Source organism: Fragaria vesca, linkage group LG4, assembly GCF_000184155.1.
Source record: "Fragaria vesca subsp. vesca linkage group LG4, FraVesHawaii_1.0, whole genome shotgun sequence".
In the NCBI taxonomy this organism is placed as follows: Eukaryota; Viridiplantae; Streptophyta; class Magnoliopsida; order Rosales; family Rosaceae; genus Fragaria; species Fragaria vesca.
In genome coordinates, this window is record NC_020494.1 from 18,835,293 (window position 1) to 18,862,740 (window position 27,448).

The 27,448-nt window shown below is 37.4% G+C and overlaps 6 protein-coding genes and 1 pseudogene across 7 annotated transcripts; 4 read left to right on the forward strand and 3 right to left on the reverse strand.

Annotated features, from left to right (window-relative positions):
- Nucleotides 1-844: 844 nt before the first annotated feature.
- LOC101308566 (purple acid phosphatase 3-like) lies at nucleotides 845-4,204 on the forward strand. The gene is made up of 6 exons (XM_004297349.1): nucleotides 845-1,293; nucleotides 2,788-2,944; nucleotides 3,065-3,172; nucleotides 3,285-3,412; nucleotides 3,545-3,741; nucleotides 3,833-4,204. The coding sequence occupies exons 1-6, from the start codon at nucleotides 1,084-1,086 to the stop codon at nucleotides 4,056-4,058; spliced, it is 1,026 nt and encodes a 341-aa protein (XP_004297397.1). The 5' UTR covers nucleotides 845-1,083; the 3' UTR covers nucleotides 4,059-4,204.
- A 586-nt stretch (nucleotides 4,205-4,790) lies between these two features.
- On the forward strand, nucleotides 4,791-7,085 carry LOC101308861 (purple acid phosphatase 8-like). Its single transcript, XM_004297350.1, has 7 exons — nucleotides 4,791-5,128; nucleotides 5,574-5,733; nucleotides 5,845-5,955; nucleotides 6,072-6,199; nucleotides 6,279-6,407; nucleotides 6,506-6,573; nucleotides 6,657-7,085. Exons 1-7 carry the CDS (start codon nucleotides 4,943-4,945, stop codon nucleotides 6,889-6,891), a joined length of 1,017 nt encoding a protein of 338 aa, XP_004297398.1. The 5' UTR covers nucleotides 4,791-4,942; the 3' UTR covers nucleotides 6,892-7,085.
- A 263-nt stretch (nucleotides 7,086-7,348) lies between these two features.
- LOC101298312 lies at nucleotides 7,349-8,979 on the forward strand (annotated as a pseudogene).
- A 91-nt stretch (nucleotides 8,980-9,070) lies between these two features.
- On the reverse strand, nucleotides 9,071-11,179 carry LOC101298601. The gene is made up of 7 exons (XM_004298439.1): nucleotides 10,924-11,179; nucleotides 10,759-10,834; nucleotides 10,458-10,530; nucleotides 10,273-10,368; nucleotides 10,122-10,172; nucleotides 9,493-9,855; nucleotides 9,071-9,385 (listed from the first exon to the last, which is right to left on the reverse strand). Exons 1-7 carry the CDS (start codon nucleotides 11,120-11,122, stop codon nucleotides 9,071-9,073), a joined length of 1,173 nt encoding a protein of 390 aa, XP_004298487.1. The 5' UTR covers nucleotides 11,123-11,179.
- A 441-nt stretch (nucleotides 11,180-11,620) lies between these two features.
- Nucleotides 11,621-16,591, reverse strand: LOC101309147. The gene is made up of 8 exons (XM_004297351.1): nucleotides 15,518-16,591; nucleotides 14,821-14,946; nucleotides 14,614-14,711; nucleotides 14,401-14,518; nucleotides 13,363-13,482; nucleotides 13,129-13,241; nucleotides 12,897-13,051; nucleotides 11,621-12,403 (listed from the first exon to the last, which is right to left on the reverse strand). Exons 1-8 carry the CDS (start codon nucleotides 16,104-16,106, stop codon nucleotides 11,674-11,676), a joined length of 2,049 nt encoding a protein of 682 aa, XP_004297399.1. The 5' UTR covers nucleotides 16,107-16,591; the 3' UTR covers nucleotides 11,621-11,673.
- A 3,218-nt stretch (nucleotides 16,592-19,809) lies between these two features.
- On the forward strand, nucleotides 19,810-22,642 carry LOC101309440 (anthranilate synthase component II-like). The gene is made up of 8 exons (XM_004297352.1): nucleotides 19,810-20,009; nucleotides 20,094-20,251; nucleotides 21,057-21,127; nucleotides 21,270-21,307; nucleotides 21,412-21,522; nucleotides 21,679-21,778; nucleotides 22,108-22,243; nucleotides 22,375-22,642. The coding sequence occupies exons 1-8, from the start codon at nucleotides 19,895-19,897 to the stop codon at nucleotides 22,477-22,479; spliced, it is 834 nt and encodes a 277-aa protein (XP_004297400.1). The 5' UTR covers nucleotides 19,810-19,894; the 3' UTR covers nucleotides 22,480-22,642.
- A 1,896-nt stretch (nucleotides 22,643-24,538) lies between these two features.
- On the reverse strand, nucleotides 24,539-27,377 carry LOC101309724 (probable xyloglucan endotransglucosylase/hydrolase protein 28-like). Of its 2 annotated transcripts, none has more exons than XM_004297353.1 (4): nucleotides 26,914-27,377; nucleotides 26,713-26,813; nucleotides 26,115-26,323; nucleotides 24,539-25,413 (listed from the first exon to the last, which is right to left on the reverse strand). In XM_004297353.1, exons 1-4 carry the CDS (start codon nucleotides 27,098-27,100, stop codon nucleotides 24,903-24,905), a joined length of 1,008 nt encoding a protein of 335 aa, XP_004297401.1. In that variant the 5' UTR covers nucleotides 27,101-27,377; the 3' UTR covers nucleotides 24,539-24,902. The 2 variants fall into 2 exon arrangements, with proteins under 2 accessions (XP_004297401.1, XP_004297402.1); XM_004297354.1 differs by having other exon boundaries at nucleotides 26,929-27,351.
- Nucleotides 27,378-27,448: the final 71 nt, after the last annotated feature.

Consider the following 27,448-nt stretch of genomic DNA (forward strand, 5'->3'; position numbering starts at 1 on the left):
CAAAGCTAAGATAATGACACCAATAATCGCTGAACTGTATGAACATTGTTTAACGACTAAATTATATTGTTCAATCGTATGATTCTTTTGTTTTTGGTTCAAAACAATGTGCTACCTAAGCTAAGAGAAACCGCAAGACCCCCATAAACTTCTCTAAAAAGTGAATCCCTTGTGAAAAACGTTAAGGCATATATCATATGGATCATCATTTGGGAGAAACTCGATATCACATTCACGAAATCTTTGATAACAATTCACAATTGATCGAGTGCATGCTTGTATATATGATATTAAACGCTAGCTATGCAAAACAAGAATTATTAGAATACAAAGATTTTAGATATCAATCATAAACCATATCCTGCATGCATGTGAGCAAATGGTATCTGTATATTTATAAGTTCATATATTTTGTTTTTTTGATTTTGACAGATTAAGTATCAAGTATATATGGATATCAGGATATGAACATTGTGGATGATGGGAACTCAAAAGCAGAAGGATTCCATGCTCCATATATTGTGGATGTCAGCCTATCTGTCTTTTAACTCTTTAAAATTGTGTTGCATGACCCATGCCGGCCTCCCTTGATCGTCTTTTCACACATTAGTATGATTGTCTACTTGTCATTTTGCTGTTAGACGATATTAGTTATTCGGATGAACTTTCCATTCAATGTTTACGTAAGAATTACAGCAAGCTAGCTAGCTAGGCTTAATTAAGATTATCCATGGTAAATTATACATAATGACATTCATAAACAACACACAATACAAAACGTATACGATGTGTTTTAGCATGTGTGGCAAGATATGTAAGGCTTGTCCATGATGGAGCAGTGGGCTTAATTTTCTTTATACACAAAGATGTGGAGACTGTTTGTCCACTTGTGCATAATCAAGCGTAAATGTGATGTGTGAGCCTCACATACCTCGTGCTAGTCTCTCATTATTGTGCAGTCCACCTCGATATATACAGAGGTTGCCTTGCTTCCTTCGCTTCAGAGCTAACCAAGCTTCTTTCTCTGCATCATTCCTATCTTCCCCTCCTAAAGTTGCTTGTTCCTGTCTTAGCTAGCTAGCTATGGGAAACAAGTCCACCATGAACGTAAGCCTTCTGTTCTTCTCTGCTGTGTTTCTTGTACTTGTAAGCTGCTGCAGTGCAGCAGATGCAGATCATGAGCTACGACGGCTGCATCACGCTTCCGCGAAAGCCGACGGATCTCTGAGCTTCTTGGTTATTGGAGACTGGGGAAGAAGAGGAAATTATAATCAATCCCGAGTTGCTCATCAGGTACCTTTCCAGCTTACCTAGTTAGCTACGTAAGTGTTTGATCAATCTTTCAGTATATATATGCACTCAAAATCTATATATATGCTTCTCGTTTTCGAGCTTTTCTTTCTCCAACCCAGTATTTGAATCCAACCCCACTATTCCCCATGCCAGTGAGTCGATAACAGTATCACATGATCACATCTCCTTTATTCTTTTTCTTTTGTTTTGATTAGTTTCTTTTTCTTTTTCTTTAGAGGAATAATTCCATACAGATTCCTTATATTAATTCTAAGATAGTGATATTATTAACGCTTCACGACCAGTGGCGGAGACAAAATTTGAACTTTGGGGGGTCCAAACATTATAACATAAGTGTATATTAAAATTTTGTAAAAAGTTATCTGACTCAATGTTTAATTTGATCATCTTTAAATGAAACAAAATTTTATTGTATACATCTCATAAACTCGTGCAACATTAAAAGTGTACGAATGAAGAAAATAGTAATTTACACATCACTTAATACTTCACATTTTTTGTTTTGGTAAATTCATTAATTTTCCTGTTTACTAATTAAAAGAAATTAATTATCTTAACAATAACAATTTCAATTGGTAAGACATAAAGACCAATCAATTTATAGATACATTTTTTAATATAATTGATTTGTCATTCAAGATTAATTAATAGGTAGAAAATTTAAGTGGGGTTTAATGATATAATTAGCTAATTAAGCACCTAAACTTTTCAAAAACCAAGAGGGTTCAGACCCCTTCGGGCCAGAGCACAGCTCCGCCCCTGTTCACGACTACGTACTCTTAGCTAATTCTTCATTGGCTAACGTCCAAATAATGAAGCACTATTATTAGCAGCAAGCTTCAATAATAATTCATCTACTGCTCTTAAAAAAAAAAAAAACAATAAACTTCCGACACATATTGTGAGAGACATTTGATCAGATTGGCCGGAATGACCCACCATAATTTGGTGGTTGTAATTCAGGACCCAGCTGCCACCGCTGGATATATATGGATCATGGATTCATGGTTATATATACATACAAGTTTCATCCAATTTAGTAACGATTAAGCTGCTGAATTGTGTAAAATGTATAAACAGATTAAAATTTGTCTAATCAAAACTGTTCGTATAAATTGCGATTGTGAAAGTTTAAACGATCATCAAATTAAATAAAACTTGACATAAATGATATATACATTAAGTTCTAAAAACTGAACAACGAAAATATAAATACGTGACCAAAAAATGAGTCAAAAAAAAACATTCACACTTTAATTTCATAACGAAATTATTATGTCATTCTCAATCAGTTACCTATCTATTTCCTCATCAAAGCAGCTTTGCTGGATTGCAATCATTGCACCATTCTAAAAGCAACAATCGAGTTTTCCACTATATTGCCTTTTGGCTTTTTCAAGTTTTAACTATATCTCACTAATGAATTTAATTAGGTAATACTAATTCCCTGCACAAATGTAAATTTGTATGTAGATGGGAATAGTTGGAGAGAAGTTGGATATCGATTTTGTAATATCCACCGGCGATAACTTTTACGATGATGGATTGACGGGCGTCGACGATCCGGCTTTTGAAGAGTCGTTTTCCAAAATCTACACAGCTCCTAGCTTGCAAAAGCAATGGTACAATGGTATATATCCGCGCGCGTATCCCAAATCCTTTGTGATTAAACAAAATTGTAATCAGTGCACCTCATATGGACATGGACGTTAATTAATCTAATTATCGTTTCTAATTGTATCACGCGCAGTTCTTGGTAACCATGATTACAGGGGTAATGTTGAAGCACAACTGAGTCCGGTCCTGAATGGGTTGGATAGCAGATGGCTTTGCATGAGATCCTTCATAGTTGATGCAGGTATAAATCCACAATTATAATCAAATTAGGCAACTAGTGCTATACTAAACAGATAACTAGAATCTCTTTAATTAGTCTTGTTAATGATTTTTCTATGTATCTCGGGGTGCAGAAATTGTAGAGTTCTTCTTCGTGGACACAACTCCCTTTGCAGACAAATACTTCACTGACCCAGAGGACCATGTCTACGACTGGAGTGGCATATTACCCAGAAATGGGTACCTCTCCAATATTCTCAGGGTACGTAACTACATGCAGCAGTAACTTTCTAGTACTCAAATTAGCACATCTAGCTAGCTTAGTGAAAGAATTTGTACTGATGGAGGCACTAGTTGAAACTGAGTATATATGTTCTGGGTTAATTTGTTACAGAACGTGGATTCAGCTCTCAAAGAATCGAATGCGAAGTGGAAGATTGTAGTGGGTCACCATGGAATTAGAAGCGCTGGAATACATGGTGATACTAAAGAGCTTGTGTCACGGCTTCTTCCAATTCTTGAAGCCAACAATGTTGATCTTTACATCAATGGGCATGACCATTGCTTGCAACACATTACTACTCCCAACAGGTATATATACTATACTTCATTTGATTGTTATTAGTTAAACTATACAAAATGATTTATGTGTGGAATTAATTTGGAACATTTCTTGTTGCAGCCCGATTCAGTTTCTAACGAGTGGTGGTGGATCCAAGGCATGGAGAGGAGTTGTAATGCCGTATGATCAAAGTGAAATAAAGCTGTATCACGACGGACAGGGTTTCATGTCAGTGCAAGTCACTCCAAGCCAAGTAGATATTGCATTCTATGATGTTTTTGGTAATGTGTTGCACAAATGGGGCACATCAAAGGACCAGCTTTACTCTACTGCCATGTATATGTAGAGATCATGGAGCTCAAGCAAGCGAGCATTGTATCTAATTATTTCTGATTCCATTTCCATGGTTCCGGTCAATGCTAATTATTTCGGTTCATATACATGTTATGGTATGAAACTATGAATAAACCAGGTACTAATTTGTTATTTTTGAACGATGAGATACTATATCGATCATCACCAAATTAAAAAGTAGGTTTGGATAGAATAAGATGATTCATGAATGTGATTCAGGCAAGCATGGGGAAAATCCTAATATTAGTGTAAGGGTTGTGTGTATTAATAAAAATTTTGGTACACACTCAACCAGGTTAATTAATCGATGGAGTTTTATCTTCGAGGTCTCTATTAATAGAGAAGCAGTGACCAACTCACTGGTCACTCAAAAAGAAAAAAAAAGAGAAGCAGTGACCAGATATGATAATTATATTTACTGTTGATATGGTATATATGTATGTACAGTCTTTACCTTATATGGAGCAACAACAGGCGGACAAATAGGTATAGTACCCCAAAAAAAAAAAATTCCCCTCCTAATTAAGTAACTAATCTGAGTTGAGAATGGTAATATTAATGTCTGTCATTTATTTCGGGAGGTTTTGGTTTTGATCCCTCTTATTTTTTTTCTTTTTTCTTTTATTAATAAAATAGAGTGATAGGCGGAAAAAAAAAAGGGAATATTAATGCCTATTAAGGGACAAAAGAAGAAGGTGAATTAGAGACGCAGATTCAAAGTCTAGAAAATCTGATTTGATGTGATTTTGTATGGATTTTATTAATAAATGAAGCTTTACTTGATTATAATTCTTTAACCGGCTAGGCTAGGTACTGAGCAAGCAGTATATATAGGCCTTCAGCAAACTCCATCAAACTTCAGATTCCAACAAAACCATGCAGGTTTTCTCCTTCCGACGTCAGTTCATGATCCTCACGGCCTGCTTCTCCCTTTGTTTGGTTGCTAAAGCTGAGTTTCAACGGTTTCAACTGCAAACAAACGTCGAAGACTCTCTGAAATTCTTCGTTGTTGGAGACTGGGGCAGACGAGGACTCTACAATCAATCTCAAGTTGCAGCCCAGGTTCTACCTGCTTGCATTGCTACCCAGATATCATTTTAACCGCACTAGCTTCGATCATTTCTTCAGCTTACAATTATATATATGATGATTTTAATTTGTAAAATTGTACCTAGCTATTAGGATATCTTAATTAGTTTATCTCTATGGTTCTATACATATAGATAGATATAGATGCAATCCATCGTTTAACAACCACCAAATGATCGATCATATCCTTAATGCTACCATCCAAAATCAAACTCTACTCTCATGCATGCATCCCCACCAACCATACCTCGCCTGCTTTGGGACTGGTTGGTTTTGACTAGCTAAATAGGTTATTTGTTCATATCTGCAGTACTTGATTGATGGTGATTTAATTTATAACTAACTTGAACCTTCACCTACTTCCTTAATGCTTCCTTTCAATAAGTCTGAGCTTACTATTGTGCATATGTTATTGTAGATGGGATTAGTTGCGAACAAAGAAAACATAGACATTGTCTTCTCCACCGGTGACAATTTCTACGAAGATGGTTTGAAAGGCGTAGATGATCCGGCTTTTAAAGAATCATTCTCCAACATATACAATGCCCAAAGCTTACAGAAACCATATTGGTTCAATGGTAATTTGTACATCCAGTACTAACTAACTAATATGATCATATAACCATGCGTATTCTATTTAGCTCACCAGTAAAACATCATTAAATTGCATGGTTAACGATTCCATGCAGTATTAGGTAACCATGACTATCGTGGTGACGTTCTAGCACAACTGAATCCAGTCCTCAAAGGAATTGACAGTAGATGGTTTTGCTATAGATCATTCCATATCGGTTATGCAGGTGATCGGAACTCTCTAATCGACCGGTTATTTTTCAAAATACTCATTCTTGATAAGTAGACTACATAAGTCAAATTGTATATCTACACCATCTTAATTTGTCCTGTTTCCTAGCAGATTTCCTGGAAATTTTCTCTGTCGACACGACGCCATTCGTAGATGACTACTTCACAGATCCAAAGGAGCATGTCTATGACTGGAGAGGTGTGCTTCCTCGAGAGAATTACCTTTCAAATGTCTTGAAGGTAAGTGAGTAATAGTAAATATCTTGAATTGTTGATCTTTTCAACAAATTGCATGCTTAATTTGGGGCATATAATACAGGACCTGGATAATGCACTGAAAAATTCCTCTGCAAAATGGAAAATTGTGATCGGTCACCATACAATTAGAAGCGCAGGACATCATGGTAACACTGTTGAGCTTGTAACCAAACTTCTTCCAGTCCTTAAGGTAACCCCTAGATCAATCAAATACTCCATTACCTTATGTACGTCTTAATAATCTAACTACTAATTTCACTGTTTTCCTTGTTCTTTCACTTTGTTTAGGCAAACAATATAGATTTTTATATGAACGGACATGACCATTGCTTGCAGCACATCAGTGATCCTGACAGGTAAATCTGTATAATTCTCATGTCAAACTATATCGTTTGTAAGTTACACAGTTTGATATGGGTTTGGTTGTATGTTACTGCAGTAAAATTGAGTTTTTTACCAGTGGAGGTGGCTCCAAGGCATGGAGAGGTGATATAAAGCCCTGGGATCCGAAAGAATTGAAGCTGTACTACGACGGCCAAGGTTTTTTATCAGCAAAAATAAATAAAACCACTGCTGATATACAATTTTACGATGTCTCTGGCAATGTTTTGCACAATTGGAGCAAATCCAAGGACCTAGACTCAGTCACGCATAGAAAGTTTATCTATGCTTAAAAGAAGGAGTATATAAAGGAAAAGCACATTACTGTGCTAGGCAACATCATTATATGAATAAGTAGGGATAGCTTTTTTTTCATCAAATTATGAATTTTCATCAACTAAAGATTTGATGTGTATCCTTATAGTGTATTACTTATGGATTACAAATCTACTTATGGATTACAATTCAGCAGTAGTGTATTACTTTTCAGCAAATGTTGCATGAAACATTGAAGAGTAAAATTGATAGTAGATTAGGAGGAAATCTGAAAAGGAAAAAGGAAAGGTGGTTCAATAAGTGCAGTTCATGCAAATTAGATTCTAGAAGATCTGCTCAGATTGTTTTTTGCTTTTGATAAATGAAAGTTTACTCATGGTTCTGTAACCACCTAATGCTGCAGAGTTATATATTCAGCAAACTCAATCGATCAACCTCATGACTTCTTTGTACTCTTCTAATATCAACAGAACCATGCAGCAGCGCTTCTCATTTCATCAGTTCTTGATCCTCACGGCTTGCCTCTCACTTTGTTTGGCTTTTAAAGCTGATGAGATTCAACGTTTTCAACAGCAAGCAAATGCAAATGGAACTTTGAGTTTCTTGGTCGTAGGAGATTGGGGAAGACGGGCACTTTTTAACCAATCTAAAGTCGCTGAACAGGTCCGGTTCAATAATTTTACTTTAACCAATTTCAACGAGTTAGGTAGTTAGTCTGAACTAGCTTGCAAATCTGTGTAGATGGGAATAATCGGAGAGAAATCAAAAGCCAACTTTGTCATCTCCACCGGTGACAATTTCTACGATGATGGCTTGACAGGACCGAATGATCCAGCCTTCAATGAGTCGTTTACCAACATATACACTGCCCCAAGCTTAAAGATACCTTGGCTCGTTGGTAACATACACTAATTAACTTAACCACACCATTTCTATTATCAAAATTCAATCTTAATCTTGTTGTTCAAGTCAGGAAATCATGACATGGCATGCAGTGTTTTGGGCAACCATGACTATAGGGGGTGATGCTTTAGCACAAGTAAAAGCTGATGGTAGATGGTTTTGCTGGAGGCCATTGTTCATTATACATACTAGTAATACTACTCACTAATCACAACAACATACATATTTAGAGTTTAAATATTTCACATTGATCAAATTGGTCTCGATAGTGGATTAATTAGTCCCACCTATTATGCAGAAGTGGCAGAGTTTTTCTTCGTGGACACAACCCCATTTGTAGATGACTACTTCACAAATCCAAAGGAGCATGTCTATGACTGGAGAGGTGTCCTTCCTCGAGAGGATTACCTCTCAAAACTCCTGAAGGTATGAACACTAATACATGTTTTCTTTTAAGTTTCCAACTAATACATTATTGTTCTTTTGGGATATATGTAACACTGAAAATTATACAGCGCACCCGGGTGCGCGGTGCACCCGGGTGCGCTGAATACGCTCTCATGTAACACAGGATCTGGATGCAACACTGAAAAATTCCTCTGCAAAATGGAAAATTGTGGTCGGTCACCATACAATTAGAAGTGCCGGACATCATGGTAATACAACTGATCTTGTAACCCACCTTCTCCCAATCCTCAAGGTAATCCTAATTTGATCAACACAGATGTTCAATTACTTAAAAAAATTTGCAACTTAGGTCCTACTACTATAATGTTTGCTTTCTTCTTTCGCTCTATTTAGGCAAACAAGATAGATTTTTATATAAATGGACATGATCATTGCTTGCAGCACATCAGTGATCCTGACAGGTAAATCTGTACATATAGTTCTCATATCAAACTATATCTTCTGTAAATTACACCATTTGATTTGGGTTTGTTTGTTACTGCAGTGAAATTGAGTTTTTTACCAGTGGAGGTGGATCCAAGGCATGGAGAGGTGATATAAAGCCCTGGGATCCGAAAGAATTGAAGCTGTACTACGACGGCCAAGGTTTTTTATCAGCAAAAATAAATAAAACCACTGCTGATATACAATTTTACGATGTCTCTGGCAATGTTTTGCACAATTGGAGCAAATCCAAAGAGGACTCAGTTATGCATAGGAAATCTATGCTTGGTAGAAAAGCTCTGATGTATTAAGCGAAAGTTGAACAACTCATCAAGTTGAAACTTGAATGAGTTATCATAAACTACTAAATAAGTGGGGATTTAGTTCTCCAGTATCAATATATTACTTATCATCAAATGATACTTGAAATATAGATTGATGTGTTTTCCAGTGAGGTAAGCACATTACCAGTTCTTTATGTAGCCTGTGTGCATAATCTCCCCACATAGCGACTGCAACTGTAAGATGGGCCCAATAACAGTGTTTTGCACTCTCAGCAGAAAATATAGACTCTGCTAGATGAAGATCCTTCAGAGATATAGATTTGAGGCAGAGAGATTTCTCCCTTTGTGATGGCAATAAGGGTACCACCTTAATAATATTTTCGACTTCAGTAGATTTCAGATCAGAAGCTTTCCAACAGTAGAATTGCACTACCTGTTGCATATGATGAGCAAAGCACGTTAATTGGAATTGTTTATCTTTTATCCTAAACATCGACAGACCATGCAGTTAACTGGAATTGTTTACAGTAGGGTCAGTACCTGAAGTGCATGCAAGATGTTGAGGAACTCATAGTCAAACAACTCATCTGCTCTTGCTAATCGCAATCTCTCAATCAGTAACTCAGAAACATTTGAACAGGAGATCTTCTCTTCAGAGTAAACTACATCATATCCAAGAACATGCAGTCTTGCACAGCATATATCAAATCCAAACTCATAGGACGAAGCATGTTCTGGTGAAAACCAGTACATATTACTTGATGCTGGCAAAGGTAGCAATAATTCGGGACCATTATTGCGTAATGGAGTCTGTGAGAGAAGGGAGATTAGTTTAGCATCTTCATCATGGGCAGCATCACGACTGAACCATAATGCCATTGTGAGTCTTTCCCCATCAATAACCTGTCAAGTCATTTTAGCATCAGAAGCATTTCACAGACCCTGTTAGTATTTTAAGAAAATGTTTTACGGTCATCCCAGACTGCAAGTTTTGCACTCAGGACCACAAAACAAGACAAAACAGAACAAGTAACTTCCCCAACTATTCACCAAACATGATGGAAGGCCAGCAGGTTTAGTTCAATCAAAATAGAAGAAGATCAAATCGTTCACTTCATAATGGGAGAACAACTAAGACGCATAAGCAAGAAAGAGTGACTTGAATCTACCTCATTAACAGCATGAATGTTGCGGTTGTCAGCTGTGTATATCACAACATCCTGATAAAAATGCAGCAGTTCATGAGTTCTCATTCAAATTGGAAACAAACAGGACGGTATGGCAATTGAAAATACACTACATCCATGAAGTTACACTTACCCCACTTGATGGAACAATAGTTGCTAGATCTCCAATCTGGAAGTGAAAAAGTCCGCCTTTGAAATCATCCCCGTAATTGTTCAAATAACAAACTGCCTTTTACAAACATAGAATGAAAAGTATCAGCTGGAAAACTAGATAAAACATTACAATCAGATGCAACTGTAACAAAGTTATATACGCACCGCAAAGTCGCGCTGTTTGAGATAGTCCCTGTTGTCATCACTATGCCAACCAATGCTTGCTCCTCTAGTCCAGCTGACATGCGACGAAAATCGGTATCATCACAGAATGTTGTTGGAAAGATGACTATAAGTAACTCAAAGATACCAATTTGAAGAGACAGTTCAGATGTATTTGCAGTCCCGAAAATTACTTTCTTTAGCATCAACAACTCATTTAGAAACATAAACACAAACAATCTGCTTAACAACAATGTATTCAAGTTCAATTCTTTTCTTAAGATTCTTGAAACAGAGAGATTACCTGATCAAACCGGTGAATTCAATAAAGAGTTCATACTCGCAGCCAAAGAATTCCTCTACCTTCTCCTTCAACCTCTCTGTCAGTGAAATACCATAAACAATCAGAAAGAAACCAAATTGAGAAAAGAAACCAAGCAGTGGCCTAGTGGGTCTGTTTCACTTTTACCTCTGATGGGGACGAAGGGCATGATGAGATGAGCACAATTGGTGGCAATGAGATGTGAAAGTGTGGTTGAGAACACATTGGGTCTGTAACCCACAGTGCAATTGCTTTTGTGTATAAATTCCAGTTCCTTGCATTCCTGAGCAGAAAGGAAGTTGTGGAGAAGAAGCCGAGGATGTTCTTCATCTTCTGGGTATGTCATTTCGGTCACAGAGCCAACACGTTAGTTCTGTCTATATTTTGTTATGCCGAGTGTTGTGTGTTTAACATACTGCCGTCTTACTTTGAGTTTACAATTTATAGACAGCATGGGCCATTGTCGAACCTGTTGTGTGTTTTAATGGAAAACCACTGTTAAAACTTGGAGCCTGCTATTCATATTCGACGATTGTGGTCATAGATTGAGGGTTAAATCTGTGTGTTGAAGTGCATGACATGGTTGGCATATCGAAGGCAAAGAAACATCAAAATTTCCGAACAAGATAGACGAGCCAAAAGATGGTGATTTTAGAATGTGCTTTGAACCTAGTAATATAGTTTGATATAACAAGACAACAAAAAAGAAAGAACAGAGGACAAGGGAAATCCAAAGAGAACTCAAAAGTTTCCTTTTTTCCGCCTGTTCCTCTTGCTAGTATGATCTTTAAGTCCTGAATCTTGCCGCTCTTTACATTTGCTTTCAACTCATTGCAGTTTGCAGCCTACCCTCTCTCTCTCTCTCTCTCTCTCTCTCTTGTTACTCTCGCTCTGGTCCTAAACCGCTCCAGCCTGGTTGTTTGCCGCCGCATTGTTAGAGTTCTGCTGTTGCTCTTGCTTCACTGTTCCTCTTCCACTGCCAGTTCCATCCACACTTCCATTGCAGTCTTGCCTTTGAGCTTTCACATCCAACTTTGCTTTAGGAGAAGCAATTGCATGACTTGATTTTGCAGTCCCATTGTCTTTCTCTGTTGAAGCAGTCTCAACAGAGGGGTTCATTTCTGTTGCAGTACTTGGAAACTGTTGAGGAGGAGCTGATGAGCTACCTGAACCTGGGGGAGGAAGGAAAACTCCAGTTCCGGGGAGAGGCATCCGAGGTGGAGGGTGCCGAGGAGCTGCTACCCATCCAGGCGAACCCGGTGGGATGACAACTGGAGCAGGGAAAGGCATGGCTGGTCCAACTGGGGCAGCCACAAACAAAGGCTGGATGCCATTTGCAGGTGGAAGTTGGGGACGATTAGGTGGTGCAGGCAACACACCAGTTGTTGGTACTGCTGCATAGTGCTTGGGACCAGCAGGATGGCGGATGTGATTTGGAGATCTACCTGGTGGTGGACTCCAGTAAGGCGACTGGCTGGGACCAGGTGAAGGAAGACGCTGACCATCAGTTGGAAAGGATTTTCTTGGTTGAGACTTTGTAAAAGTGACAAGTATACGTTGCTTTCGGATGGAAGGAATTGCATGTTTTGCATAGTCTGCTGATTTTCCTTGCAGCAAAAGAAGAGACCTGCAGTTTCATGAACAAAATGAAAAATTAATAACAGTAGATCTAAAACAAACTTCTAAGTCTACGAGACAGGATAACGTAATGTGTATAGCCATATAAATTATTGATGTAATATTGACTACAGTTAACATGTTCCTCCAGCTTTAATGGAGTGAACCCATTTGAGCCCACCAGATTAAATGATGAAACTATTTCAGGCTTAACTATGTCTTTTGATCTTGAATTATGCACTCAAAACCTTACAGAAAGAAAAGCAACAAGGTAATATGCCACTATACATTCTGATGTAATGACTACTGTAATCATTACTTTATGCGGTTCCCATCTTCTACAAAAAGCTAGAAGAATTCCAAGGCATCAAGTGAGCTAAAACATAACCTTAACATCATTCCCCTGTTTTTCTAAAACACAAGCGTATTGCATAAAACAGTAATCCTGCATGTTGAGAGGGGGGGAGAGGTAATTATCAGAAGATATGAGTCAGAAAAAGTACCCAGGTGTAAGAGAAAGTCTGAGAGCCCCTCGGTAATCCCCAGGATGATCCATTCCTAATACTTTCCCAAAAGTCAGGTCACATTCGGTGAGGAACAAGACACTAACAGGTCTTCCAAACCACGGTGGCCACATGTGAGGATGAGAATGATCACCCTAAACAATCGTCACAAAATTTTGATCTCTAAACAAATGGAGCACTTAATATTCAAATGGAAATGTACAATACTAACCTCATTGAAGAAATCAATGATACATGAGTCTGGCTTATCTGTCAAAACTTGCGTCCCAATAAGGCGATCGATAACATCCTGCAGCAAGGAGGGAATGGCTTCCATCCTCCGATCTACAGATTTCATTTATAACACAAAAAAAAAAAAAAAATTATACAGGGAATGTAAATAAACTGAGGTTTTAAAATAAAAGTCCAACTTTTCTGTCAAAGAGCAATTCAAATTGGAACATGCCTTTGGAGATTCCTGCAGATATTTCATCTTCTTGTGGACCATCTGCAATAGGGATTCCCAATTGAATCATCTCTCTTCCATGTCCCTTCATGGGCCTCTTTGATAACACATATGTTTGACCTGTTTATCACAAAAATACAGTTCCAACATTACTAAAAATATTTTACATGTAACAGTAAAATTTTCTCAAATGTATTGAAGCATTCAAAAGCCAGAAACAACTCTTCTAAGAGTTCAACAGAAACAAAAATTACCAAACTTTGTTAGACTGTAACACCATACCCTAACTTGATGTGCCTCAGATAGATAACAGAGACCAGGAACCAGAAGTGCCAAAAAAAAAAAATGTAACGGCAAAAAGTAAATAAATATTTATGATGGCATAACTGCTACTTCTCTTATTTTTCTCTTTCTTTTTCTTTACTTAAAAGGTTTCAATCGAAAAAGGACCAAAATCTTCTAGATTCGGATAGAAAAGGTATAGTGGAATTTTTAAGAAATAATATAATTAAGGAAAAAAGCGCACTAAATTATATAATATGCTATTAAAATTGAAAGGCAGATACTTCTTTATAGCCACTGCAAACTTCGACAAGAAAAGGGAATCGTAATATATGGAAGTATGAAGTTTTGACTAATCAGAGTGAGATTTAGGTGGTCTGCAGTATGATATTCAGCATAAACTACCTATAACGGTAGAAAGCTACATAAATACAAGGTAAATGACAAACATACAGACAGGAACTAACATAAAAAGTAAGACGAAAAGATTAAAAAATAGAATAGCATGTAATGATGATGATAACGTTGATTCTAACAGCTCAACCTAAATAGAAAAATATCAAATGTTTTTCCCCAAAAAATCTAGTGACTCTGAACCGACTTCAAGTTAGACAGACATTATAAAGTGGATGGAATGAGATTCAAGACCTTTTGAGACACTTAGTAAGTTCATGACATTCACACAGATGATTATCACTAGATACCATTTTGCCTATCTGTGGTTTATTTATACACCAAATGGATATGTAAACTTGCCTTGAAGTTGTCCCCTTCTTCCTGTAGTCCTCAGATCATTTACCAAAGAAAATAGTTTTGAGACTTCAGTGTCACCAAGGAACTCTTCGTACAATTTCAGTCCATCAACCACATTGACCTAATCAAAAGAAAATTATTAGCATCCCCCAAACAAGTTCCACCGATTCTGAACCAACTTGAAGTTAGAAAGATGGTATAGAATGAAGAAACTACCGTTTTTCCATCAAATGTCTCGTTGCCAACAAAAGTTTTTGGAATGAGGGAAAGGTTCTGCTTCTCATTCTGAATCTGGATAGAATTTGATTCATTCTCTGAAAACAAAATTCACATATCCGAGATGATGAATTGACATCCAAACCATGATAGATCATGTAAAGCACATACTATGAGAACAAAATCAAAAATTGCAAGGTGTATAACCTTTAATACTTGATGTGCAGCCTTCATTTACGACCGCGTCTTCAGATTCTGAGTTTCCAGATATCGTCCCTTGAGAATTTGCTGAACTCCTTGAGCTGATATATTCATGAGGTTTTGTGAGAACACCTGCCAGAGGAACCATAAAGAATTTAGCAGTTATGCAATAAATAAACATCTTTCTTAATCTCTACAACTCGGAATCAAAGATGCAGTGCACAAAATATGTGCAGACAGTGTGTATGCATGCATGAACTTCAACAGGTGATAGTCGTTTATAGTAGGTTAATCTCCTTTAGACTTTTATATAATAATCTCATTTTGAAGTAAAGACCAGGACACATTGAGATACCAAGAGATGGGCTTCTACACTTGTACAACTTTCAACATAACACATTTACCCTCTGTGAAGGCAGACTTCATTCAGAACAGTGGATTATTCTCATAGCTTTCCTAGTCCCAAATTGCCCATTTTCATAGCGCTACTCTTCCCTTATCAGGGCACATGTTATAAATTTTATACATGTTAAAAACTTCTTAACTTGACAAAGTTCCTAACTTGCAAAAAAACTCAGCTTCCTAAACAACAGTACTGTTATTATTAAGCTCTAATGTTTTGACTTCATTACCATCAAACAAGCATACAGTAAACATATATATATGAGCATCAAGTCACAACTCATTAATCCCAAAATCTCACCTTTCGTCACTGCACCCGCCGCTGAACCCTTATCATCCACTTTCCCAGCCTCTCCACCAGGCTTGACTTCCTCCCTCATCTCACTCCCAACTTTCTCCAAGCCACTCCCATCATAACTACGATACTCTACACTAGCAGTATGCCACTCCTTGACAGGCTCATTTCTCGGCTTAAACCCCACACCAGAATTTGACCTCTTATAGTCCTTGTTCCCCATTTTCACAGGCTCATAGTACCTCTGCTGCCTCCTCCACGCAACCTGCTGCAGTGCATATATCACCTCCGCCACCGAAAAGTACTGCTGCATATGAAGCACCGGTGTCCAATTGCACCTCCTCTGCTGAACACACCCGATCACCATGTCATACTCACTCGGCTCTCCCACCGCCCGCAAATGGTGGCACAGCGAGTCAATAATCGCATTGGCCGCCGCAAACTCACCCCGCAGCCACGAAATGAACCCGTCACGTTCATCCGGGAACCACTGCCGCGGCTGCTGGTGGATCTCTCCGCCAGATACAGCGGCTCCGGCGACACTAGGATACTGCATTTTGTCCGATAAAACCACATTCCCTGATGGCATTGTCATTAGAAAACCCACTACACAAAATTCCCTAACAGCAACAATTAATCATTCCCTCACTATATCTCCTAAACCCGAAAAACCCGAAAACTTCTATGTTCTTCTATGTTCTAAACTCAAGCAGATCCTACCAAACTAAACCCAGAAAACTAAACCCATAATCTAGCAGGAACCAGCTTAAAGACTCAAACTTTCTTCGATTTTACCGCATTTATGATAACAAAGACTGCGAATTTCTATGAAACGATGCAAGACCTGAAATGGGTACGGCTTAATTTGTTAAAATTCCGCACCGATCGTGCGAAATTGTGGGATTTGAAGCTGAATTGGGGTTAAAGGTGGGAGCTTTGGTGGGTTTAGGGTGTCAGTCAGATCTGGAAGAAATGGGGTTTGTGGGGATTGAAAGTGAAGATCAAAAAGGGAGAGTCTGCTTGTGAATTCATGAACCCTTTTTTTTCTTTGTTGGGGTGTGAAAGTCTATGAAGTGGCGTAGAGAATAGGGCTGGGGTTTCTATATAAGAGTGTGTAAGATCTAGGGTTTGGGACGAGGGTAGTGCTGTGAGCGTGTGAAGTGAATTTTGGGGGTGTAAGGTGAAGAAAGTCTGGCTTATGGAGCACGCATTTGGTGTTGTTATGGGGGGTCTTAAATGGTGGCTGTGAAACCCTTCTCACACTCTCACTCTCTCTCTAGCTTAAGGTGAGGGAAGGGGACCAGAGATGGCATATTCTTCAATTGGGGGGTGTTTGTGTCTTTTTGTAAATTAGGGTTTTTTGAGTCCAGGGTTTTGTTGTTGCTAAAATGTAACCTGAGGAGGCCCAGTAGCTGAGCGTTTTGGATTTGGCGCTTATTGGGATAAACTAGCTCGATTTCTGTAACCCAGAGTCATCAGAGTGATACCTAGGGACTATATCTACTCTGGGTTTTGTTACTTTTGTAAACAACTATTTTGTTCCTCTATTACAAAAAAAAAACAACAACAACAACTATTTTGTTCCTAAACTAATTTTAGATGGTGAGAAACTTGTATGTTTCCTTATCATGTTCGTATGTGGGTTATCATAACCGATATCTTGTCATTGTATGAGGAATTGGTAAATTTGCAAATATTTTGTAACCTTCCTGAACGATATTTTGATTATAACCGGACTAAAATGAATTTGTGAAATGAGCAATGAAGATTCACTTTAAGCATCTCGAAGCATGTCCTCTTGGAGAGGCGGATTTATTTAGATGAAAGGGTTGACCATTGCTGAAAGTTAGTTTATTACGAATATTTGAAAGATGAGTTATATGTGGCACATGACACATAATTGTGAGAGTTGTGGATAGGCACCACTATTGCCTTGTACTCATTGAATTTAGTTTGGAGTGGCACCAAGTGAGTTGTGCCTTCTCGGCAAAGTCTAGTATGGACCTTAATGCAGCTACACCACCGATCACATTGGAGCCTAAAGTGTCTAAGAGCATCTTCAATGAAGATTTTGTTTGGATTGTGTCAAATTTGAATTTGACATGTGACATGGCAAAATTGATATGTTGCTTAAAAAGTGACATTTTGCCCGAACCAATATGTCTAAATTTTTTGTGTCAAATTCTTCTAATCACTTGATAAATAGTGAATTGACGTTGTTGAGAGGAAATAACCTGGGTGACCAGCTATGGTCACTTTTGGGTGACAAACACCCGTGAGAGATTGACAAGTGTCAACAATAATCATAAACAAACATCTCAAATATCCAAAACCTTCATATTATGTCCTTAAATTGTAACCAAACCTTTTAAAATGGACATATGTCCCGTGTTCATTGGTTGTGGTCACCTTAAGGTGACAAACCCTTGTCACCGAAGTTGGGTTCTTGTTGAGAGGGGTGTCAAATTTGACATCATGACATGTGAGAGGAAATGTCTTTTGCCTATTATGTCATTAAATTGTAGCCAAACCTTTTAAAATGGACGCATGTCCCATGTTCATTGGTTATGGTCACCTTAAGGTGACAAACCATTGTCACCGAAGTTGGGTTCTTGTTGAGAGGGGTGTCAAATTTGACATCATGACATGTGAGAGGAAATGTCTTTTGCCTATTATGTCCTTAAATTGTAGCCAAACCTTTTAAAATGGACACATGTCCCATGTTGTCCCATGTTCATTGGTTGTGGTCACCTTAAGGTGACAAACCCTTGTCACCGAAGTCGGGTTCTTGTTGAGAGGGGTGTCAAATTTAACATCATGACATGTGAGAGGAAATGTATTTTGCCATGTAGGTCTCATGTCAAAATTGACATATGGGTTGGAGGAACCAAATATGTCAAAAAAAGTCGTTGAACTTGTGATGTGTCAAAAGACATCTACATTAGAGATGCTCTAAGAGGAAACCGGTTATATGTCAGTTGGATCGAACTAGTGATAGTGAGGTTAGACCTTGTGATATCGGCCTAGTGATGTAAGTTGTACACCAATTGAATTCTTAGACAACTATTATCTCGTTACAAAGAATTAAATAGTACGATTACTTAATATATTGTTGTAGGCTTGCTAGTGCCAATTAATGAGATAAAAGTGTATATATGGATAATTTTGTAGATATTAAATAAACTCTTCTTCAATAATTGATACTGGAAATAGCTGTAACTTCAAGGGCAAACGAAAGATGTAGACAACAGGTTATTTAGCTTAAGCATCTGATGTAATTTTATTGTTTAATTCTTAGTATACTAGTTGTATAGCAACTCAAGTCTTAGGCGACTACTATTCTATTCTATATTATAGAATTAAATAGTACGGTCACTTATGTTGTTGCATGCTAGCTAGCGGTCATTGATGGATTGAAAATATACACACTTATAGGTAAATATTAAACGAACTCCCCTTCGATGATCACGACATGATCACGACCTTTTCTCTACACGTATGTGATTTGCTTAATAACTCTGGTTGTATCCTCCTTTATTGGCACTATTGAACTTCTTATCAGCCACATTGAAGACATGTTTAGCATCATTAGCATAAGTTGAAGTATATCTTCTTTTCTCAACCTTAAAATCATCTGGAACTATCAACGCCGACTTCAACCTCCAAGAATCACTGCTCAATCTTTGACTTATTTCGAGCTGTAAGTCCTATCTTTCGTTTCTTTCATGGAAACACATTAAGCATCCAAGAAAACTCTAATGTGTAGGCTGAAAATTATGAAAAATGTACAATTCTTGAGACGATAACACCAACTATGACCGCTTATTGTATATGACCAATATCATCGAGGCATATAATTTCACTCCAAGTAGCACTATAGTCTCCACAAAAGCACGACAAGCATGAAGAGACACACTTTCCAATGCTGCCAGAGCATGAAAATAACTTGGCTTGAAAATTAGAAGAAACTTGACCATAGAAGGAAAATAATCAAATCCTAAAAATAAAAATAGAAGAAAAGCAATACATCATTATAATTTTCTTTTTAATAAAGCCAATCCATTTTTTTATTTTTGTTCATACAAAATTAAACTTCTTTGACCAAAAGACTTGAAGACATATAAATCGAGAGTATCTTCAGTACACGGCGTGTATTTTCACATACATACATCATATATGGATAATCAAGATTAGAGAAAATAATATAGAAATATAATAGTCAAACATATTAATTGTTATGATTTATAAACGGTTAACATTGTGTCGTATAAATACACATCGTGCGTATAAATTTTTTTAATATAAATCAAACGTCGCCCTTCTGTTCTCTAAACCTCAATACAGTTCGGACTAAACAGAGACCCCACATACTATCTTGCTTCCATGGCTTCCTTGTCAGCTCACCTTTCTTCAAAACAATCCCACCTGCTCCTTTTGTCACCGAAACCCCTTCAAAACCCTCGTCCCACACTGATCTCTCTGCCCTCCTCAAACCCAAGTATGTCTCCAACTCATGGTTTTCAATTTGGTTTTGAATTCGTTGATTTTGATTTTGACTCAAAGATCTTATCTTTCTCTGCAGAAATCCAAACCGGCATCAAACTGCATGATGGGTTCAAGGTGAATGGCTCATTGCATGTCAATGAAGCCATTGTGAAGACTTCAGTTTCTGAGAAGAGGGCCAACAGTCCCATTATTGTCATCGATAACTATGACAGCTTCACCTACAATCTCTGTCAGGTTTGTTTCTGGTTTTCTTTTTGATAATGTTGAATTTGATTAGGCATGGTTGGGTTTTGATGCTTGCATGTAGGTTTACAGTGATAAATATTTGATCTTTTATGGAATTGTGTGCTTCATATGTCATTTATGTAGTGAATTATGAAAATTCGAGGTATACCATCGAGTTTTGTATCAGATCTGGAACTGCAACATTAGATATAGGTAAAAATGAGGGATGTTTCCTTGGTCTTCATCTGTAATGAGGATGTTTTAGTAAAAAGTTGATGTACTTCATTCAAGGAATAGTTCAAGCTGGACAGAGGTGAAAATAGTGTACTAATTCGAACTTTTTTGTTGTTGGATTTTTTTGAGTTGATGATACATGCAAAATGTAGATAAACTGTATGAAATGAGGAGTGATACTCGTCGAAGCATCAAGCAAGCTTTATGTGAGATTTAATAATGTACGATCTTTGATACATATCTCATATAAAGCTGGATACTTCGACAAGTATCATTCCTCGTCTCAGACATTTTATCTTCACTTTGTATTTTAATCATTGATTATTTTCTGTCGTTACGAGATATGTAGGGCATTCATCTTCTTTCTATGAGGCATGTGTATGTTATTGTGCACATTGATTGTTCTGTGTCGTTACATTAACTGATGTTATAACGACTTAATATACTTACATGTATGTATGTGTTTCGAGTACTTTTCTGTAACAATTTTATATATTTTCTGTCGTTACATTAATTGATTGTTCTTACAAGTCAAGAAGGTGTGTTACACTGTTACTAACATATTACTTTTGATATGAAGTATATGGGAGAGCTCGGATGTCTGTTTGAAGTTTATCGCAATGATGAACTAACAGTGGAAGAACTGAAAAAGTAAGAAGCTCTATTCTGCCTAATCATTGTTTGCCAATTCATCACATAATGTGATGTGTGTGCAACCAAATATGAATGGACATGTATCTTTCCTTAAGTGTCTGATTTATGAAATATCATAACTTCTTTCCGATTCTTACAGGAAAAATCCTAGAGGAGTTTTGATTTCCCCAGGACCAGGTTAGTTCCGCTGATATTTCCCTTTTATAGATGCTTGAAAACCGAAATAAATGAGAAACTTGTAACCGTTGTAGTTTTTAACACATGGAATCTCCCTTTTGTAGGCACACCCCAAGATTCTGGAATATCATTGCAAACTGTGTTGGAGTTGGGACCCATTGTCCCTTTATTTGGTGTGTGTATGGGTCTGCAGTGCATTGGGGAGGCTTTTGGAGGTAAGTCTTAAGTCAGTTTATGAATTCGAACATGTTATTACCTAGATCTTCTAAGATGATTTTTTCATGTCTCGTAAAATTGGCAATTGAAGGCATAAACTTTGGTTGAATTCTTGGTTTTATATTTCCTTGATAGTAATCTTTGTGGTGTTGCAGGGAAGATCGTTCGTTCTCCTTATGGTGTCGTGCATGGGAAGAGCTCTCCAGTTTATTATAATGAGAAAGAGAAAGACAGCTTATTTGCTGGACTATCAAAGTAAGTTGGTTTATTTACATATGTTTTAAAGAATCTGAGGTCTTACTTTTTCTCTGTAAGCTTATTTATGCTTTTACTGGTTTCATATTTGGGGATCGGTTTGTTGCTAAAGAAGATGACGTATGCAAGTGTTTGGAATTCAATGTCCAAAATATTTTCCTGTTAAACAACCCAACTCAGTTTGGCATTTTATTGATCAAGATGAACCAGTTTCCATTAGTCACCAATTTGTGATTATTAGAAAGTTTTGACAAAAACGTATTAAACACACTGCATTACATGGGCTCTCAATTAATGATATTAACGATTTTGTTTTCTTGTCTTTTTAGTCCTTTCACTGCTGGTAGATATCACAGCCTTGTGATAGAAAAGGATAGTTTTCCTAGTGATGAACTGGAGATTACAGCATGGACAGAGGATGGACTAATAATGGCTGCTCGTCATAAAAAGTATAAGTACCTTCAGGTAAGAGATTGGCGTCCCTTTTCCATTCTATTTTGTAGAATGACAAAATACTGTGTTGTTTGGTTCATAAAATCTGCACTATAAGCTTAATGTAGTGTTATTGGTATAACCGATTGAATTCAAAATTGCAGGGGGTTCAGTTCCATCCTGAGAGTATCATAACTTCAGAAGGCAGGACCATTGTTGGGAACTTTGTAAAATTGATTGAGAAGAGTGAATCAGAATCTGAAAATTAGTTATAGGCATGGTTTGTCTACACAGAGTGTAGTGTAATGTATCTTGTCAAGTCTCTTGTATTGGATCACAGTATTTAAACTCCATTATCAATCCTTCTCTTGTATCGGATCACAGTATTTCAACTAAATTATCAATCCTTATCTGGTATCAGATCACATAGTCTTTCATTTCTATTATCAGTCCTTCCATGACGTCCTAATGACAGTAATTGTTTTTCGATGAATTAATGACAGTAATTGTTATAGTTAGTACTTCCAAACTAAACCATTCAGCCTAATTTCATAAACACTATGATCCCTCTATGTCTAGGAAAGGTAGATTAACTTTTGGTACGAGTGAACCTTCTGGCTCAGGCAATCCTAAATGTCAATGCTCAATAATAACATGCTCAGCAGTCCAAAGCAATCCATAATGTAATTATCAAAATTTGCGGCCGCAGCTGTTCTCGATCAGAACCTAGGCTAGAACAGTTGGTTGTTAACAGCTGCATTAGGGCTGACTTAGCTCTGTAAATAAAAGAAGTCGGAAACGAGCAACATTATAAAACTGGAACATTTCTGAGTAATGAAATGTACAAAATTGCAGCAACTCGTATTATAAAAACGAAGTTAGATAAGATTCTATAATTGCTTCTTAACGTATGTATTGCTAGTGCATGATGCTACAGACAATATTAGCTGTGTCAGATGCAAACATGCGCACCAACAAAGTCAGCCAAAATGGTCGGTTCTTGAGTTTTTGGGTCGGTTCTGAAGGTTTTTTTGTCTCAGAATCTTGACCATTCTCTATTTTATTCATATTAATCAACATTTCTTCTTATAGGATTGCAAAGACGACATTAAAATTTGCTTAATGTATACTCTCATAGTGTGACTCTGGCTGAAGAGCTCTCACAGTTCTGAACGCCCTGTGCCAAACTCGGTCTTGGATTATACAAATGCCTAAAGCAGAGCAATATGCACTGCATTTGATTGGGCCAAGGTGATATTAAAACATTGAAAGGCTACTAGAGGTCTTCACTCTTGAGGTTCTGAAGTAGTTCAACACAAGGTCTAAAAGTATTTCGGTTTCAAATGTCGAAGGTAAATATGTTCACCTAGTCAGTTGTTAACTAAAAAAATTATGATCAATCATCCCCTAAGATGAAGATTCATCGGTGCAAAACAAAACAACAGTGAAGATATATATGTAATTTACATCTTCCCCTAGTGATGGAGAAAATGTCAACACATTTTTCGGATTTTGGTCGAAGAGTCCTCCAAAGATGCAAAGAAAAAGAGTGTTCGCAGTTGGGCTCATACATGCATTGAATGGATAGGGAAAATGTGAACCTATCTTGCTTAGTTGAGTTGTGGCAAAGTGTAGCCTTTCTTTCCATGGAGTATCTCAATTTTTGGAAAAAGGAGAAACACACCCTTCATTATTGAGACGCTCTCTTTAACCATCTCTCATCACCTCACCAACTTTGGGCTTGTTTTCCTGTTTTCCTAGTGCTAGTGTTTAAGAGAAAGGGTTAGTTAACCACATACCACATGATGATTACATGAGACCACTCAAAAATTATTGGCAAGGAGCTCATCTCTTGTGGTCCAAAGCATAGCAATGTGATAATCATATAGAAAAATTTCCATAGAAAATATGATATATGTGACAGATAATTCAAATTTGTTTATTTCACCAAAAATAAAACTGATAAAAAGTATTGCAATTGGGTTAAGAACTCCTCCTAGTCTTTGTTCAAAGTCACGGATGCAAAGTTTGACAGCCTTTATGAGTGAATGAATGAATCCAACCTAACCAGCTACTGCTGCTACTGCTTCTGCATTCACTGTAAAACTGTACAAGTGTGAAGGGAAAGCAATTCCAGTCCAACATAAAATCACTGTCATTTGCTGAACCATTTCCATTACTTGTCACATCTAAATTGTCATTGGATTCCAATTAGCTATTGACAAAGTATATGACACCAGTCTGACTTTATTTATAACATAGCAAACAGACAATGAATCACTGATAAAGTGAAAACATTTAACTTGGATAAATATTAGGCATAGGTTAAGATGAAAGATGCTCCATGATAATAATTCCAGTAAAATAATAATGCAAACAGACAAATAGAGAATCCAAGCCTAGTAAACTTCCATATGCTAAAATTTATTGAACCAATGATGTGTCTAAGTACATAAACCCACCACTGGATTCCATTTATAAAACCAAAAAGACAAGCATGAATGATAAACCTGGGAACTAATAAAGGTATGAACTATATACATACCCTGCAACCATATAGAAACTCTATTCACCCACAATAAAATCTATGCTCTTTTTTTTTTTTCCTCCCCTCCCTCTCTATACACAAAAGTTGATGAATGCCAATGGTGCTCATATGAGAAATTGAATGCTTCATCCCTCCCTCTCGTTCTCAAACAGAAGAAGTGTCTGCTACGCTTGCTCTGCTGCTGCTCCTGTGGTGATGTTTTCGTTGACGACGGTGTCCATGCCCGAATGTAACCGGGTCAAACACACGGAGTCTTTCAGCTTCTTGGGGAGTGATCACACACTCTGGTGGAGCTACCTTGTATCTTATTCTGTCGTAGCAATAGGAGTATGTCATCTGCCTCTTCCTGAAACTCTCCATTCTCATTCTTTGTAGGCGGGTAACACCGGTAGGGATATATTCAGAACCTTGGGTTTTATCACATTTCTTTGATACCTGTTCAATTGGATCAACTGCACAGCCATGCAGAACAAGGTCAGAGAACTCGGCCCTGAATGGTGCATACTTGTAGTTGACTCTGTATTTGCCTCCATCGGTAGCCCAACCAGATCCATCCCATATTGTAGCATACAATGACATTGGCTTCGAGGGATAATCACCACCCATCGACTCTGATTTCTTAACCACTCTAATGGGAATATTGTCAACATAGAATCTGCATTTAGAGACAACATTGAAACAAGTACATAGTTAAAATTTAGAATTAAAGAATACATGAAATCTGATGGAGAACTTCAACAAATAAAAGTGACGACTTTATCAACTCCATTTCTTTATTTTCTAATGAAAGTCAAGAAACGACTAAGAACAACATTTTGAATTGAATTGCAGAAAATTTTAGTGCTAGTGCTTTATCAGTAGTTAAACTTGAGAATCTACCATTCAAATCAGAGTTCTCAACTTCTGGTTTTCTTTACTAGCATACCAAACAGGATATACACAATTCTAGACATGTGGACAGAGAACTACTGGTTTTGATGAAACCGGGGACTCTTGTAAAGGGAAAAAAACAGGCGAATTATGTTCTGTGTTCTCCAAAAAGAAGAAGACATAGCTCTATGGCTTCTAGTCTTCTACCCTACAACAGAGCTATCACATCCAGAAATAGTGCACTCCAGACTTCAGAATCTTACATCACACGGGAAATTTTTATCTTTTGAGAAAAAGCCTCTACTTTAAACCCCAAAAACAGTAAACTTCAGACTCCAAAATCTTACATTATTAGTGAGAATTGGCAAACAACATTGCCTTACAAAAAGCTGATGCATATAATGTAAAAGAGTAAACCAAATATGGCGCAGTGGGATTTAACAGACCAAACCAAATGTGGAGTGGTGGGTTTCGATTGATGCTTACATGATTTGAGAGTCAGTCCAGAGAATACTGTACTGGTGGTAATCCTCAGAAGGATCAAACCAGAGATTGTATCTCTCTTCTCTCCCAGTTTCAGTGCTTCCATTGCCATAAACGTTGGTCTGAACCCTCCACTCTTTCCCTCTTATATTCCCCAGAAACTCGAAATCGATTTCGTCATGGTTCTTGGGGAACATGTCAGAATTCGACATCTGTTAACAGAAAACACATGAGCATCTCATCTTTTAAAGCCCGGATTAAGAACACTCAATATAGTAAATTAGGTCTGGTAGACTGGTAGTTGAAGATTTGAACTTTGGGCCATAAAATGTAGTTTAACTTGAAGAAACTAAAGAGTAAAGGTTCAAAAACAAGTACTAAACTTGCATTGCCAAATCGAAAGTTAGATCCGAAGTGTTAAAAACCCACTCCAGAAACAAATTCACAACTGAAATCAAACAGTTCTTCGATACAAGAATCAATCTTTACATGCAAATGAGCAGTAAAAAAATTCAAAAACAAAAACAACCTTAGTGATTCGATACATCCAAGAATAGAGCAAGTGAAAAACCAAAGTAAATATCAAAACATGACTACTTACATAAAAGGCGACAACAACTCCGGCAGTATAATCAGTTGGTAACTTAATAGAGGCACTGAAGAACCCATGAATGTAAAGGTCTTGAGAAACAAATCCAGACCCTGCAATTAAACAAAGACAAAAAACCATAGTCAAAAACCCCATCCAAAACAAAACGAACAACAATAAACCAAAACAAAAAAAAACAAAACAAAACACAACTGAAACACAACGGACCTGTCCGTTCGTCTAACGTAAGATGAACGGATTTCCCGTCCTTAAGAATCATCAGATTGTCGTCCCCAAAGAGCTTGTTGTATCCTTCATCAAAGGACATGATTGGTAGAGTTTTGGCTGAGGCAGACACAACTGCTACAAGAACAACCAAAGCAACCAAGTAGTAACCCATCTTCTTCTTCTTCCTTAATCCTTAATCCTTAACAACCAAAGCAGATGGTTTTGGTTCTGCTGTTTCTGATTGAGTATTTTATTTCTCTCTCCCTTGTTTTTATAGATAGAGGGAGAGGGAGAGAGAGAGAGAAGGAGAGAGAAGGGGAGGAGTATCTCTCTGAATTAAATTTCTACAGCTATGGGAGATAGAGAGAGAGAACCCAAAAGAAGGCTAATGGAAATGAGAGAGAGATAGACAACGTCAAGGGCTTCTCATTTTATTGCTGTGTGAGAGAGAGAGAGAGAGAGAGAGAGAGAGAGAGAGAGAGAGAGAGAGAGAGAGAGAGAGAGAGAGAGAGAGAGAGAG